At 39.9% G+C, this 13,387-nt stretch overlaps 1 protein-coding gene across 28 annotated transcripts in view; it reads left to right on the top strand.

The window, feature by feature from the left end:
• FOXP1 (forkhead box P1) overlaps positions 1-10,131 on the top strand; it is a 384,733-nt gene extending 374,602 nt beyond the window's left edge. For 18 of the 28 annotated variants that reach the window (XM_027894545.1, XM_027894540.1, XM_027894541.1 and 15 more), the window contains one exon: positions 5,327-5,471. In XM_027894545.1, coding sequence (XP_027750346.1) covers positions 5,327-5,471 — 145 coding nt within the window. Of the gene's footprint in view, positions 1-5,326 lie in introns of all 28 variants that reach the window. The other 10 variants (XM_027894563.1, XM_027894558.1, XM_027894562.1 and 7 more) reach the window with 1 other exon arrangement.
• The last annotated feature ends 3,256 nt before the right edge of the window (positions 10,132-13,387 follow it).

The raw sequence follows: 13,387 nt of genomic DNA, 5'->3' as shown, positions 1-13,387 counted from the left end.
TGCACTGCCTGTCCTCCCCCTGCTCCTTAGAGCAGGCTGTAAAATTACTGGCTGCCTTGCCACAGCTCACATTACACATTAAAAAGGGAACTAATTTGTAGTCTTTTACTTCAAAGTAATTTGAATAAGGGATTTACAAAAGTAAGTCTAAATCAAAAAGTAGGAAAAACATTAACCTAATACCACGATAGTAATTAGTTGTGAAACTAATTAGCATTTAATGGCAAAAAAGTTTCCCACCTGCATAATGCGTTGTCAGAGGGGAGGGGGCACGAAAGAATCTGAGGCTCTGGATACTTTGATATTGCAGCATTTTAAATCAGTGCACAAAGTGCTTTGAAAAAAAAATCTTTAAAGATGGCAACATTCATTTTTAATTAATAATTAATTTAAACATTGTCTTTTACCATTTACTTCAAAACATTCAAATAATGTGTTTAGCTTTTCCAGTGATTGTTTGTGCAGTATTAATTATCTCTCCCAAAGTAACGTTGCATGACACACTTTCCGTCTCTCACAGACGGATTCATCTCGAGGCAGTTTTAGTCACAATTCGTTATCCTCTGCCCGTGACCACGCAGGGCCGGCGTGAAGGAGGAGTGGAGGGACATGGCTCCTCTCCAGAAACAAGACTTCTCCCAAGGGTTTCTCCTGGCCTAACAGACAGGGATGAATGTTTATGATGTTGCGTTAATCCAAGTAATTATTTTTTTGCAAGTTCAAGGCTAGTGCAGTTCATGCACTTCTCATTTCACCTAAGGTTTCCTTGTCTTTGAAGAGACTGTAAGGAGGGAAAAATAGCTGAGTTGAAACAGGCTAAGACATCTTCCACAACTGTGCATAGCTGTGGCCTTTGTTGCACTTAATAATCATCTCTTAGCACATTGATACCAAGGTGAGGGGCACAGAACAAATACTGGAGAGAGAGGAGGTCGGGAGGAGTGATGCCTCATTTTCATTATACACCAGAAAATCCAATTTTCTGTTGTAATATGGAAATGATTGTTTCCTGAGTGTTTTCATTTTCTCAGAATTGATAATATATGTGTTCTCTGCTGAACATTTCTTTTTGCTTAAGTAAAATGTGGCTGGGTGATGTTCCAATACCAGCCTCGGAGCTTCCCCATTATGATGGTGTTTCTAAGTAGTTTGAAGGGATCTAAAGCCAGAGCCCCATTCACACATCACGGGGTTTACCCTGTTCACTAAACAAAATCACAAGCCAACAGCAAATTTCCAGACACTATGAAACCTTGAATTTTTCATGCCCCTGCTTTGTTAACAACATTTTCATTTTTTTTTTCTCAGAACAGATTTCCTTGTCATAATGCAAATTATTTTTTAAATAATTTCAGTATATTAGAAGGAGTCAAGCTTTAAACTTTCTGGTAAGGTTTAAAGGACCTTGTTAACATGACAGCTAAGAAGTCTAACACTTTAGCTGAAGTCTTATTACCGCTCATTCGTTTCCTTTTTATGACACATTGAACCACAGCTAGGGTGGGTTTTTTTCCCTTCTCTCTCCCTCCTTTTGAAACACTAGAAAGTAGTCGCATAATTACAGCTTGGGGACATAACACTTTCATCCTGATATGCTCCAAAGGTAGCCACAAAGCAAACTACTCCATGCTGTGTGCACCACCAGAACTCAGTGGCTTTAAACAACAGTCAGCTTTATTAAAAACTCCTCTGTTCCCAGAGTGGACAAACAAAAGAATTACTCAGATGTGAAAAGAAGGGGAATCTGTGTTCAGCAAGGTTATTTATTGTTAACCCCTTCTGGAGTCTTGGGCATCTACTTAAAAGGAATGTGCTGAATTTCTGCTGCTGTAAAAACAGAAATGGGAAACCCTTTCTTTTCTTTTCCTTATTCCCCCCACCGCTTTCTTTTTTTCTTTTTGCCTAACCCAGCATTTACCTTTTCTTTAATTCATCAGACTGAATTCTTTGGGCTCTAAAGGAAGTTTTCTTTCCCCAGTTCAGGGGTTTGGTGAGGTGGTACACAGAGATTCAGAGTTACTTGAGGGGATACAAAAGTCTCCCTTTGCCTTTGAGATTATTTAAGCTTGTTTATTTCAGTTACTCAGAAATGTTTGAGCAAAATCACAGATTTGTGAAGGTTTCCTCCTCACATGCCATTTTGTGGTTACAGCTGACAGAGTACACAAGGAGCTGAATTTTTTGGTGTTGTTTTCCTTGCAGCTCTCTCCCTGGGGGGTGTGTTACCCAGATAACCTTGTCATTTGGGGGATGGAGGCTGGGCCAAGCTCGCTGTCTGATGTTTGTGCAACACATGAGGTGCAGGAGGAGGCTGTTGTGGCTCTGCTCCCCCGTGGCTTTGTCTCACCCAAGGTCGAGCAGCCCTTTCCATAACTGTGGTGCTTGCTTCTCACACCTCAGGTTTTGTTCTTTGACTTCTGGGAATCACACCAGACCTCAAAGAGAACCTCAGTTAAAACCACCTGGTTTCACCTGCTTTAATAACAAAACCAGAAGAGGGGCAGAGTTTGCTGTGGAAAGATTTGGAGACTTTAGAATGAGCTTTTACAGATTTTGGATGGTTGTGAATGCAGTGAGCACCTGTCTTATCTGCTGGCACCCGAGGTGGTGGGGATGTGTTGGGGCACTGGGCAGCCTTTGGAGAAACTCCAGCCCATGTGCCAAGGCCACCTCCCTTGCATGTGATATGCGCTCTCCTCTGCCCTTTCAAAATTTCCCATCTGTGTTTTCAAAAATAGTACTTTAAAAAAATAAATCAGCCCAGCAGAGCATCAAAACCAGAAAGCAAAAAAGCAAGACTTTGACATTAAAACAGCAGTAAAAAAGATCTCTGCCATAAAGGCCGTGAAGCACAGGCTACAGGCTTTATCAGGCTCTCTGTGCAGCCACGCTTTCCCCGTTTTTCTTCTGTTTTTCATTTCATATTTTCTCCCAAGTGAGGGGCCCCACAGCCTATTTATAATATAAGTTCTTCTAGTTGCAGATAGTCAGCATGGTTTAATGTTTGCTGGGACCACGAACTGGAGGGAGGGATAGCACATGAACACCTCTGACATGACAGTCTGCTCGCAAGATAAATGCTTATACCAGTTCTTAACCTCTGATACTTTCACTGTCTCTTCCCAGTCTTTTTTTTACCCCTCCTTTTTCACTAGTTAGGTCTAAACTGTATGAGCAGTGCTCTCTGTGTAATTTTTGCAAAAATTCTGTGACATGCAGAAGAACCTCTTTGCTCCCAGATACCTGCTGATAGGACACATACTTGTGAATTTGATGGGAAGGGATGTGTGTACATGGATACTGCATCACTTCTTCCCACCATTCCTTTGTTGGATGAGTCAGAAGGTGCAGTTAATACTTAAGTATCGATCCAGCACTTTACAACTCAAGAAGTTGAAATATGCAGGGACTTGAAAGGCATTCGCAGCTCATGTTAGAAATGTCTGTAGTCAGCAAGTTAGATACTTCCTAAACTGATCCAGGCTCAAACTGAAATAAATAAATAGGGTACAAGGGTACAACTGGCTGACTCAAAGTAGGCAGAATTACGTTTGGTTTGTCCATGGATGCTGAGTACATTTTCTCTACGTAGTGATTTATCTTCGCTGTCTGTGCATACAGTAGAGTACAAACAGTGTTGTCCTTCTTATCCACACAAAACATAAAACACAGTGCAGCTATTTTAAATCGTTCATTTTAAAACAAAGCTGTGCAACCACAGGAAAAGTTCTTACACAGAAGGTTTGTGCTTAAAGTTGTGTTTCCATATTGCCTACGTGAAAGGGTTAAATCAGCCTGCACAGCATAAAAACGAGTCTTGGAGGTGGATATCAACTCAATGAGAGACAGAGTGGGACTTGAACTCATTAACACTTTATTTTAAGGGATTGCCTACAACATCAATTATTTAGGAAGCAAACAGGGTCTCCATCGCTGTGTCACATTATTAATACTTGGTAATGTCAATAAAATCCTGCTTTCCTATAAAGTCCCACCAACAAGACACTATTGACTCACATGGCCATTTTACATTACAAAAGCTGCCTAACAAAAAAAAAAAAAAAAAAAAAAAAAAAAAAAAAAAAAAAAAAAAAAAAAAAAAAAAAAAAAAAAAAAAAAAAAAAAAAAAAAAGAGAGAGAGAGAGAGTTAAAAAAAAAAAAAGGTAATTTGTATTTGTATAGGATTTGTTGTAAATATGATTTACGAACAACATTTTTCAATTGTTATCGTACCCGTTCTGAATGACCAAGCCCCGTTCCCCTGCGGGTTATTCACGTGCTTTGCTGTAATGAGAAATTTGGCAGATCTCATCTCTTTAGTACATCCTTGTGCCCACCATGAGCTGGGGATCATGTTCTGCCTTGTTTACAGCTGACAGTGTTATTATTCTCGTTAGGACTGTGCTTTCTTATCATATTGTTGTGTTGAGCGAGCCTTTTCCTCTCTGTTTGTGTTTCCTGGCAGGGCTTTTCTTCCCTTATTGACAGTTTGTAAAAATATGCATTAATTTGGAGTTTAAAGCATGTATCATGGTGTCTCTTTGCTGTGTTTGCTTGAAGTTGATTAATGATAGAACCTCACTTGGGGTCGTCCTCTGGAGAGTTGTCTCACAGGTTCTGCATGTTAACGAGAGACGCTGCACACACAGCGAGCGATGATTAGCCCAGCCTGGCGGGCTGGCAGGCCGCGGCTTTCCCATCCGGATGCTTATTCCGCTTATTTATCCAAAGATCATATTAACTTAATGTGTCAGCTGAGAGCGTTTTCTCTCGATCCCAAGACGGAAACCCTATCGAGGTGCTCCTCCCAGAGTGTTTTCCCGGGGAAGCTGAGTGCTGCCCGCCTGGCGTAGCCTCCGTAGACTCTTAGAGTCATTAAGCTTGGAAAAGAGCTCTTTAAGATCATCAAGTCCAGCCATCAACCCAGCACTGCCAAACCCACCCCTTAAACCATGTCCCTAAGCGCCATAATGCAACGTGTTTTCTTAACACTTCCATGGATAGTGACTGCACCACTGCCCTGGGCAGTCTTTTCCAGTGTTTCACCACTCTTTCAGTTTGTAATATCCAGTCTAAAGCTCCCCTGGTGCAACTTGAGGTTGTTTACTCTTGTTCTTTGAATTGCTACCTGGGAAAAAGTACCTTGCTGGGCTTCCACGACCGGTGCAGAAGTTAAGGGACTCCTGCTTGGTGACCTGGAGCTATTGACTGGTCCCACCTAGTTTGAACCCCCCAAACCACCTTTCTCCCCAGACTACCCATGCTGTCAAAACCATTTTTTAACAAGCAGTTTGCTGATTGACTGACTGTCTTCTTGTTTTCCCAGGCACCCCGTGCATGTCAAAGAAGAACCATTAGACCCAGATGAAAATGAAGGCCCTCTATCCTTAGTGACAACAGCCAACCACAGTCCAGATTTCGATCACGACAGAGATTATGAAGATGAACCTGTAAATGAGGACATAGAATGAGTATGTCTGACATCATTACCCTGAGAATGAAGATTGGAAGAACACGTCAAACTTAGCTGTGAAATCTCTCCATTATTGTACAGTCTGGAGGATTCTCAGTCCACTTTGACAACTATGAAATATGTTAACTCTTAGTGCCATCAAGTATCCCATTTGGGAGTATTTTTGATTTTTCTACTTTTTGTTGAAAAAAGGAATTTGTACTCTGTGCATTGGATGGACTTGTTTGGTACTTGGGATTTTCCTCTCTTACAGTCAACATCAGTGTTGTAAATTTGCTAAACTGATTCACTTGCATTTAGCAGCCAGCTGTGGACTGCAGGTCCTGCCAATTTTGGACACTTGAGGACATCAAACTGAGCATGTACACCTGAACTGCAGATCAAGTCTTTGCCCAGATTTTAAGGATTCCAATGGACAACATATTTGCACAGTACTGCATGTTGATTATCACTGCCTTTACTCCATTTTTTTTTTGTTTGTTTTTTTGGTTGGTTTCTTTTTTTTTTTTTTTGCTTCCATTTGGGATGGGGAAGGCCTGTGTGTGCACGTGTGTGGGTATGTGTGTGTGCGTGTGAGCGTGTATATCGGGGAGGGGTTCAAAGAAAAAATTATCCCAAACTTTTTAATGTATTGCTTTTATTCCCCCGCCCCACTTCTCCTCTACCATTTTTAAGTTCTGACCTCAGGCCTCATCTGGGCCCAGGGCCTCTCGGAGGCTTCAACGTTTTCTGTACTTTGTGATGAATGTTAATAGGTGTTTTTATTATACGAAGCTGAATGTCATTGAATTGTTTGTAGTTTTTTCTGTCATTCATTCCAGTTTCCTTCAGATGCCACCGTGTTTTCTTTAGCTATGGAAAACATTCCATTTCGGTGTCTCCTTTTTTGTTGTTGTTGTTTTTTGAAAAGGTCCCAAATGCTGCACGATACATGTGGAAGGGTTGTCCAACGGAGAGAGAGGAACGAAGTACTGCAAGAATGAGAATGAATGACAGATGAACATAGAAACACTGTAGGAAGCAACACAGATTCATTCCACAAAGCAGTATTTTTAATATATTTTTGTTTTGTTTGGGGTTTTTGATTTCTTTTCCTTTTTTTTTTTTTTTTTTTTTGGCAGCAACGGTGAATATTAGCAAATGCCACAAAATTGAACAGCACAAAGAAATATATGCAGCACCAACAGAGTTCACTTTTAGTAGAGAATGAATAGTACAGTGGCAGGTTCTCGGTTGTTTAACACGAGTTCTTAATGGGTCAGCAGATCTTTCTGGAATATCTATGATTACCGAGATGGGCACCTATACATTTATTAATACAATTCTTTTTTTAATTTTATTTTTGCATTTGCATTTGCAAATAGTGGTTGGAAAGATGACTTCATTAAATTGTTATTGTATGTGGGTGATGTTTCACGGTTAAACATCAGTTCAGGATTGCTTGGTGGCATTAATCTGTTTGAATACAAATTAGATTTCAGATTGAACCTGTTACGGGAGTTAATAAGGACGGAGCCCCACTAATGCTAAAGTGTTAATTTTCAGCTGTGCAAATCCAGTACTGCAGTTAGGATTGTTATGCAATATTACACCAGCCAGTATGGAAACCTCGCCGTAGGAGACGGGAGAGCCAGGAGAGAATTCGCGCCGGGGCTTGTTAGGCAAAGCTGGCAAAGCTCTGCGAAGCAAACACGACATACAAAAATCTGTTGCGATAGGTCAGTAAACCTCGGTCACCAAAAACACCTACACGTTTGCATTCTGCAACCACTTTTCCGTCACTCATTTATTTATGTAGGACTGTAGCTTTTTTTTTTTTTTATTATTATTTCAAAAAGCCTTTCAGAGCTTAATTTATATTCTTCTTTGAACCTTTTTTTTTTTCCTAAAATTACCAAAGATATTACACAAAGGTAAATTATGTTCTCTGTTATATGCTTTATCTTATGAAGCCAAATATCCTCTTATTGTTGATCAAAGGAGGTTGAAGAATTTAGAGGGAAATGACAAGATGTGGGCTATTGCTAACCTGAGAGGGAAACTGCTCCTTTATTCTAGAAAATTTAGAAGGCCAAGTAGATGTCTGAACCAAAGTTGTTACTTTTTATTTGCAATTCTTTACAGTGACCAAAATGAAAGTCTGTAAAGAGGAATCGAGGAGAGCTTTTGAGGCTAAAACTAAAAATCAGTGTTACTGGTGGAGCTACGAGAAGGGAGCTGGAGAAAGCAAAGACACAGTTATTTCACGGAGAATTAGAATATCAGATAAAGGAGACAGTTTAATAAAACACAGAAGAGAACAGAAAAGCTCCCACAATTTAACTGGACGACATATTAGTATTTCTAGAATTAAAAGAAATAATTTTTTGGTCTTTGGTTCTACAGATTGTGTGCCACTTCTGTTCCGGGACTGTGCTGGGATGACTGCTTTAATTTTGGTTGATCTTGGCACATTTGCTCAGTTTTGTTTAGTTTTTGGTCAGCATTTTTCATAAGGAAATAACACTCCTGTCCACTCATAAGCTTTGGTACAAGAAATTTTATTGGCAGTTACTTTTATAAAACTCAACTCTGCTTTCTGTTTCAAAAAGACAAGTTTAAAAAAAAAAAAAAAAAAGAAAGAAAAAAAGGGCAGTCTGTGGTCATTTGGAAACATTTTTTTTTTCTTTTTTTTTTTCGGTTTAAATTATATCCAGGCAGCTTCGTGACGTGCCGGCGGTAGCCAGACAGGGATCATGAGAATTGAGCCCTGTGCTTCTAAACTGAGTGGTTTGCTGGTTAGTTCGGTATTCAGAAGGGGGATAAAAATCTGGTAGATTAGTTCATTCTCAGCATGTGTAGCTAGACATGAGTAAAGATAACAGCATGAGAAACTGTTAGTACGCATACCTCAGTCCAAACTGTTAGGGAATGAGTAAATAAAAAATACATTTCACTCAGTTGCACTTAGTTGTATGTCTTGCATGCTTAGTCTAAAGACTGTAGCAAAAACAAAAAAAATTTAAAAAAAGAGAAAAAGAAATAAAAAATTAGAGTTTAACATATCTGGCAGGTGTCGCAGCCTTGCAGAAGAACCAACTGAAAATCTCAGGCTTTACATCAAGCAAACTTCACTATGATTTTTACAATTCTGATTCTGTATCCCTTTGGATATACAGTTGCTTCTTTAGGGAGGGGTTTATTATGTTGTACATATATATCCCACTGTGTCTGTGTGAGCCTTTGTCTTTTGGGGGGAGGGTGGGGAGGGAGGAAAAGGTGGAAAGGTCCTTTTTTTAGATATCATTCCTCAAAAGGAATAAATGCAGACCTGTTTGTCAAAACACCTTTTGCTTTTTGTGCAACTGCTTTATATTAACTATACTAAAAAAAATAGCTTTGAAAAAAAAAAAAACTACTGTATGTAATGGAATTGCAGAATACGCTGCACATGTATTTTATTTAGTTATCCTTGCTTTAAGAATATTGGATGACATTTGCTGACATGTGGGAGAAAATCCCTGACTTTTTTTTTTTCAGCTTTTAAATTGTAACATAGTTGACAGATTTTTTTTTTCTCCTGTTATCATTGATCGAAGCATTTTTGTACAGTTTTTGTGTTTAAGCTGGTTTTTTTGATACTTTCCCACCCCTTCTGTTATCTTACCACTGCCTTTTCTGGCTGTCTTAAACAAAGTTCATATATTTGAAAGGAAAAAAAAAAATTGTTTAAAAAAAAAAAATGTTTTTCTCCTGCTGCAGTAAATATTTTGCATGATGAATTCCAGGGTCACACTTTCAAAGTTTATCAGTGAAGTAGTGATTAATAATGGGGAGTGTCAAACTATTGAACTTTTTGTATAAAAAAACAAAAAAAAAACTTTACAAGGTGCCAAGATGTAAAGACAATTTGTTACATGTTTTTTTTCTCAAAGAAAAGCGTACATTATGAAAGTAGTACCATGTATCAGGTAAATCGCTGTCAGGAATGAGAGTCAAAGCCTTCCTTGTCCACAAAAAAAAAAAAAGTTTGTAAATGTAAAACCTGTTAGGTTTCTGCATTCAACTAGAAGTGAAATGAAAAAAAAAAATAAATAAAAATCAAGGCTTATGTAGAACAAGTGACCACAAAAAAAAAAAAAAGACAAAAAAAAAAAGACCTTTTTTTGATTCTCACTCGCAAGAGTCCCGCTGCAGGTCCTGCCCCTCCCCTCCCCTGGAGCTCAGCTTCATGGAGAGACCAGGGCAGGGATGCTGGTTCTACAAATATTGCAGATCATTAGATATTTTATATATATACATACATAAATATATATATATATAAAGTTTTTTAAAATAATTTTGAACTATTGTAGTTTTCAGATCGCCAATAATCTCACGTTCATTATAGCATGGAAAAAGGAAAAAAAACCAAACGTGTTTAAACTCTTTTGAAATCCTTTGGTACCTTTGGTTAATGAACTCAGAGTGATTTTTTTTAGATGTTTCAGAAGTCATTTAGTATTCTAGTCTTGCGAGGTGAATTTGCAGTTCAGGACTGCATTTTAATGGGCCCAGAACAGGCAACCAAGTATCTTCTACCCATAAGCCTTGATGAAAATGGTACAGTCCAGACTGTTAGCATGGTGCTTCGTGTGTATGTGCTGCCAGTAACAAGATTTTTTTTTTTTTTTTGATAAGGCATAAAAGAAACTCATTCCTTACATCAACTGTAATTCCATCATTCCATGTCTGTTGATACAGACAATAAAAAATGTTGTGTAGTCAGTACTAATTACTGACATTATAGCATTCTCAAATGCAATAAAAATGCTGGTTGTTCACACTGGTAATGCGAGTTGCCATGTCCGAAGTTCTTGTTTTGTTGTTTCCCCCCTCCCGGTGACTCTGGTGTCGCATCCCACAGGCCCCAGTGCCGATCCATGGAGCAGCTGGTTGCTCCTCACCCACGCCCCAGCACGTTCATGGACAGTCTCACTGCTCTCCTTGGGTCTCCCCAGCCACATCTGAGTACAAGATACTTTATTGATGGTTCCGTGGTCGGCCTGGACAGGGCAGTTGGTTGAGGTTTGAGCACAGGAAGCCACTGGAAGGAAGACATTGTCATTGAAAGAATTCATCCAGGTTTCCAAGAAACTCCCATCACTTTTGTCCATTGGGGTCCCAGGGAGTTGATAACTTTTCTCATTGAACTCTGCTTCAAATCATGAAGGAAGGGGGTTGAGGCCTCATCCTGCACCTCTTTCCTAGTGTTGTGCCTTAATGGGAATGGCACTGCTGGCTTTGGTAGGAAGGGTTAGGATCACACACTGCACCCCTGTCAGAAGGGGTTTGCAGGATCAATCCCATAGTCCACAAAACCATGAGGAGCAAGGTCCCAAGTCATGCTATCACCTGAGACAAACTTTAAAGGAAAAACCCACCTTCTTTTTCTTTGGAGTAAGCACACATTTATTTTCTTCATCAAGTTTTGTAAAGAAAAATAAAATGTTTAATAACTAGCATTAGCAGCAAACTGAAATTTCAGAGGAGAGATTTTTCATGAATAATTCATTAAAATTTCACATCTGCAAGATTAGTCATCCAAATAAAATGCTAATGTCAAAAACATGCACCGTCTATAATATTCTCATCAAGAAATCTTTTTGCATATAATGATAAATGCTTAAATTAGTACAAATGATTTTATAAAAATATTCTATCATAAAATTATACCAGATAACTACTTTTTTTTGGTTGGGGGGGGATAGTGAGGGGGAGAATCTTTGCACACTCATTATAGTGTGTCTCCAAGTGGTATTACCTGGTAGATTTTAATAATCAAAATACAGAAAATAAGATTTGGGTTTGGTTGTGTGTTGCACTTTTATCACTAGTGAGATTTTAGTCAACTGGAGAGGACTTGTGGGATTAAATTTTCCAAAGTCACAGGCAGAGGAGGTTAAGCCAGAAGTTGATGTTTGATCAGGTGTGCTCTGCATCTGTAAAATGAGAAGAGTCATCTCCAGGGAGGGAAATGTGTCCCTGGATGAGTCCCTGCAGGGCTCTCAGCTCTCTCTTGGAGGACAGTGTGTCCCCACACAAGTCACCAGCAAGCAGGTCAAGGGCTACAAAGCCATCACAGATGATTTGGGTGTTTCACTTCCCTGGACATCTCACCCCAAAAACATGGCTCAGGGACCCAAATGTGTGCATTTGTGACAATTATCACCTGCCAACTGTCCATGGCCTCTGGTTTCAGGGGAGCTGCCGTGTGCAGGTTGTGCTGAGGAGCAGGACCAGGCTCTTCCCCTCCTGCCCCAGTCTGCTGCCTGGAGCAGAGGATGGGAGCCTGGCTCCCGGCCACCTTTTGTATCATCTCTGTGTTATTAATCACATTTCTTCTCCCTGGCTGCTCCGTTGCAGAGCATCACACAATGCCTTCCTACTCCACCAGCTGGGAAAGACCTTTTCCAGTCAGAAACGCTGTTTTCTACCACAGCTGAAAAGCACTTTTATGGGCAGTGGTGAGGCAATGAGTCTCTGAGGAATTTCCAAGGAAAACCGGAGCCAGTGAGTAGTTTTTCTGGGTTTCTCCTGTCCCGGAGGGAAATGCTCAGGAGCTGGAGGCCCAGGAGGACGTGGCAGCCGATGTGCTCTGTGCACACCCAGCTGCTCCCCTGCAGATGATCCCAGCAGTGACATTTAACTTGGGCTGTGATCACAGAGTCTGACAAACTTCACGTTATTGGACTAATTTAAGGGACTGGCAGTTCCTGGTGCCACTCGCTCACAAGCAGACACACAAACACACCCTTCTTCACAACAAGGTATAATTAGCCCTTCTTGACCTATTAATCAGGCTCCGTCTTCAATGATGATGTTAAATGTTCGTTTAATGGGGTGTTAATCAGGGCTATCTTTCATCCTCCTCGCAGCAGTGGTTAATTCTGCCAGGTTGAAGCTCTCCTCACCCGCACATTGCCACCATCCTCCCCAGCAGCCATGACCAAGGTGGTGGGACAAGGCCCTCAAGTTTGTTTTGCAGCCTCCACGATGTTTACAGCCAGTTTTGCCCCAAAACCCACAGCTGTGGCATAGCAAAAGTCAATTTTTCCCCCCCACCTCCTTTTATTACCTTCGTTTGGTGTCTTCAAAGCTCATGAACTAGAAACGCTAAACAACATCACCTTGGGGTGTTTACAAAAAAATAACCCCTCCTCCCTTTATGTTCTGCAGGAATGTTTCTGTCAGCCTCAGGGAAGAGGGAAAGAAATACCTCATTATGTGCCATTTTGTCTGTATTTATTTAGAGGAGTCCAGTGACCGTTTTTTTATGCCTCTCAGAAGCCTGAAAAACATTTTTTTTCTTCAAGTTATAATGTTAATTTGAAGGTAACCGTCCTTTCAAGGATTAATTCTAGCCAAAGCAATAACCATTATTTACCAGAGTTTGACATTTTTATCACTCATCATATTAGCAAATTTCCATTGAAAATGCTAAAATGGTTCGTCATAAGGCACATAACTGCTTTGGCTGTAAAAATGACCAACACAAGTGCCTGTACTCAAACATTAAATTATACTGTAATTAATAAAGACAGTTAAACTGTCTACTAGCAACAGCAATTTAGGTAACCACATTTGATCGGCTATAAATTGTAACTACATTAAAATTCCAGAAATATTAGCAATATGGATTACTTGATGGAAATAGGTGCTGATCACCAACACTCCTATTTTACAACGGAAGCACAGGTCATGTTGGCCACAAAACTGTGGGCGAAGATCAAGGCTGAGTACTTTTAATCTTGTGAAACAAGCAATTACAAATAGTTGCATCGATTTGTTAAAAAGCTTTGGGTGACATAAATTGTTTCCTGTTTAGCTTATTGCTCTGATACATAAATGTCACTGGGTATAATATTAATTAGGGTCACAGAACAACAAGGGTCA

Source organism: Empidonax traillii, unplaced genomic scaffold (genome assembly GCF_003031625.1).
Source record: "Empidonax traillii isolate 1590-97213 ecotype Southwest subspecies unplaced genomic scaffold, ASM303162v1 scaffold433:size1479616, whole genome shotgun sequence".
NCBI lineage: Eukaryota > Metazoa > Chordata > Aves > Passeriformes > Tyrannidae > Empidonax > Empidonax traillii.
The sequence above is the reverse complement of the archived record's forward strand: the minus strand, read 5'-3'. Positions and strand labels throughout refer to the sequence as shown.